The sequence below is a fragment of the Aplysia californica genome, unplaced genomic scaffold (assembly GCF_000002075.1).
Source record: "Aplysia californica isolate F4 #8 unplaced genomic scaffold, AplCal3.0 scaffold00880, whole genome shotgun sequence".
NCBI lineage: Eukaryota > Metazoa > Mollusca > Gastropoda > Aplysiida > Aplysiidae > Aplysia > Aplysia californica.
In genome coordinates, this window is record NW_004798150.1 from 207,644 (window position 1) to 210,143 (window position 2,500).

At 39.6% G+C, this 2,500-nt stretch overlaps 1 protein-coding gene across 1 annotated transcript in view; it reads right to left on the reverse strand.

The window, feature by feature from the left end:
- Positions 1-156: 156 nt before the first annotated feature.
- LOC101850371 (cytochrome P450 1A5) overlaps positions 157-2,500 on the reverse strand; it is a gene marked incomplete at its 3' end in the record, with an annotated part of 7,647 nt that continues 5,303 nt past the window's right edge. Inside the window, 2 exon segments of the mRNA XM_013089141.2 lie at positions 157-313; positions 2,160-2,367. Of these exon segments, the coding sequence (XP_012944595.1) occupies positions 157-313; positions 2,160-2,367 (365 nt within the window).

A 2,500-nucleotide genomic window follows, 5' to 3' on the forward strand; every position in this document is an offset into this window, starting at 1 on the left:
GGGGGGGGGTCTTATTTATGGACCTAAAATATATTGAGCTATACAAAAAAATTCATTAAAAATTACCAGACCGCCCAGAAAATGCCGGTTTCTTCGATTTCATTATTTTGGTGAGCGCCTGATTTCCCCCGCGACGCACAACATTAATTAATTTACCTGCACCAGCGAGGCGTGCTCGTCTGTGTTGAAGAGCTTCCAGAGTGGACAAAGGTCAATCGGGTTCACTGCCAACATGTCCACTCGGTTGTCCAGGGTAGTTAGAGTCTCTCGCATCAGGCCACCCTGCGGGTCAAACTGCTGGTTGAATACCAACCTGGGAGCAAGAAATGGGGGTTATCAGATAGATAGGATCGTTTACCTATTTTTTTCTTCTTTTTTTTTTTTTTTCTTCTTTTTAAAGGAGGGTGATATTTTAAAAGGGTAAAGGGGAGAGGGGGTTAATTGTTACTTTTTGGGTTTCACTTTTGGGTGGGAAAGAGGGTTAAGGGTAGTGGAGAAAGGAAAAGTAGACAAATTTGAAAAAATAAAAGGGATTTTTTTTTTCGAAGTAAAAAATAAGAAGGTGCTTTAGTTTCATGTTAGCGATCCAGTAGCATCTGAGCGTTAACTCTTCTGCATGATGAGTTTCATCAACAAGACCTTCCAGCCAAATACTGCAGAAGAGGTAGCGCTCCATTGGTAAAGATCTTTTAACTAAATTCCATTATACATTGGGCTCATTGATTTTGATTTGTTTAAAGGAGAAAGTAGGTCGAAGTTGTTGCTGATGTTACTTCGGTTTGCTTTTTTCCTGGGAAATTTGACCAGTAATGCATTTTTATGATGATTTGGCGAACAGGGCATCCTTCAAAAAGACTTTGAGGCCCTGGTTGTGATATTGTTCACTATTGTGTCGAACAATTTGGTATTTTTTTAAAAATGGGGTGGGGGGTGATCACCTAGTTTGTGACAAATAATTGTTATTGAATGTTCTTCTTGGAAGCTCATTTAGGTGGATAGTACGGAGTACGGAGCGATGTTAACATCTTAAATGTAGAAAAAGCGGGCGTTGGCTATTTTAAAAAAGTTGACAAGAAGTAGCATAGACACTGGTTGTGAGGTGCACAATCCATTCAAAATTGTAGAAAATATGGTGAAAGAGGTACAGTCCATTTAAAGTCGTTTTTTTTTTTTTTTCTTTCTGTTTGGGTTTTTTAAATTGCTTTTTTGAGTGAAATAAGAATACAAACTGGGAATTAAACATGATGTTTGGCGACTGCAGACTAACTAACTTCAAAACAACATGATGTGGCCCGATTTTAAAGAGCTGACAGGAAGTTTTGATATTACAGTTCTGCTTAAAATCGTGTGCTGTGGTTTGCAACTGGGAAATGGAAAAGGATATGAAACTTAGTTGTGCCTATGCCAGTCAATTCATTAGTACATGTACAACCAAATTTACAGGGTTATCACCGTTATCAACTCTAAGAGTAAACTGATAAACAAGTATAATGTAGATCTAGTTTCAGTAGGAATTTTGCGGCACGCTGCAACAAAATAGGTCACCTAAGTGCCGAGAGATTAGAGTTAATACTACAGAGTAAAATTTAAAGAAAAGAAAGAGAGATAAGGACAATAGATGTTTGGTAGGGAAGAAGGAGCGAACCACCCCAGACGTCTGCCAACCACCCATAATTCGAATTTAGAAATTGGGGACTTGACCCATGCCTATCCGCACCTGGCACAAAGTAACAGAGCAACCGATGTTGCTTGAGACATATTCGCATTCCTACCAAAAAACAAAAAAAGAATTTATATTTCATATTGCTTATTAGATGTTGAAAGAGTGCAACTAGTCAATATTTATGAAATTCAGTATTAATGTAAGATACTGAGATCAACAGGGACAGTAACAGTGGAAACAGCACTCACAGCTGCAATATCGGGATTTTGGAAAAAGAGAAAGGGGGTGAGGGAGAGAGGGGGGGGGACAGACAGACAGATATACAGACAGACAGACAGGGAGTAAGAGAGCTAAGGGGGAAGAAAGAAAGAGAGGGCGATAGAGAGGGGGGAGGGATGGAGAAAGTAAGAGAGTGGCTCAACTGTATCAGCAGCACCCAAACTGAACTACAAACAATACAATTAATAAATTAAGATTCTATAAGCTACCGACACACCTAAAAATGATGTTGAGGCAAGCGGCCTTGAGAGGTTCGTGGGGGTCAATGTCACCTTCCTTGTCAATGAGCCTACTGACTGTGTCTATAATCTCTGAGCCCAGTTTGTCCTCTATGTGCCTTGTGTCCGAGCAGTAGGCGTCGATGCTAGCCGTGAGGAAGGCTTTGCGGACAACATGCTTCTCTGTGTTGTCAGCCGTGCATAAACCTGGATGGATGGGTAAATAGATAGATAGATAGATAGATAGATAGATAGATAGATAGATAGATAGATAGATAGATAGATAGATAGATAGATAGATAGATAGATAGATTCGAACTTCGAAATAATTTTTGTTTCA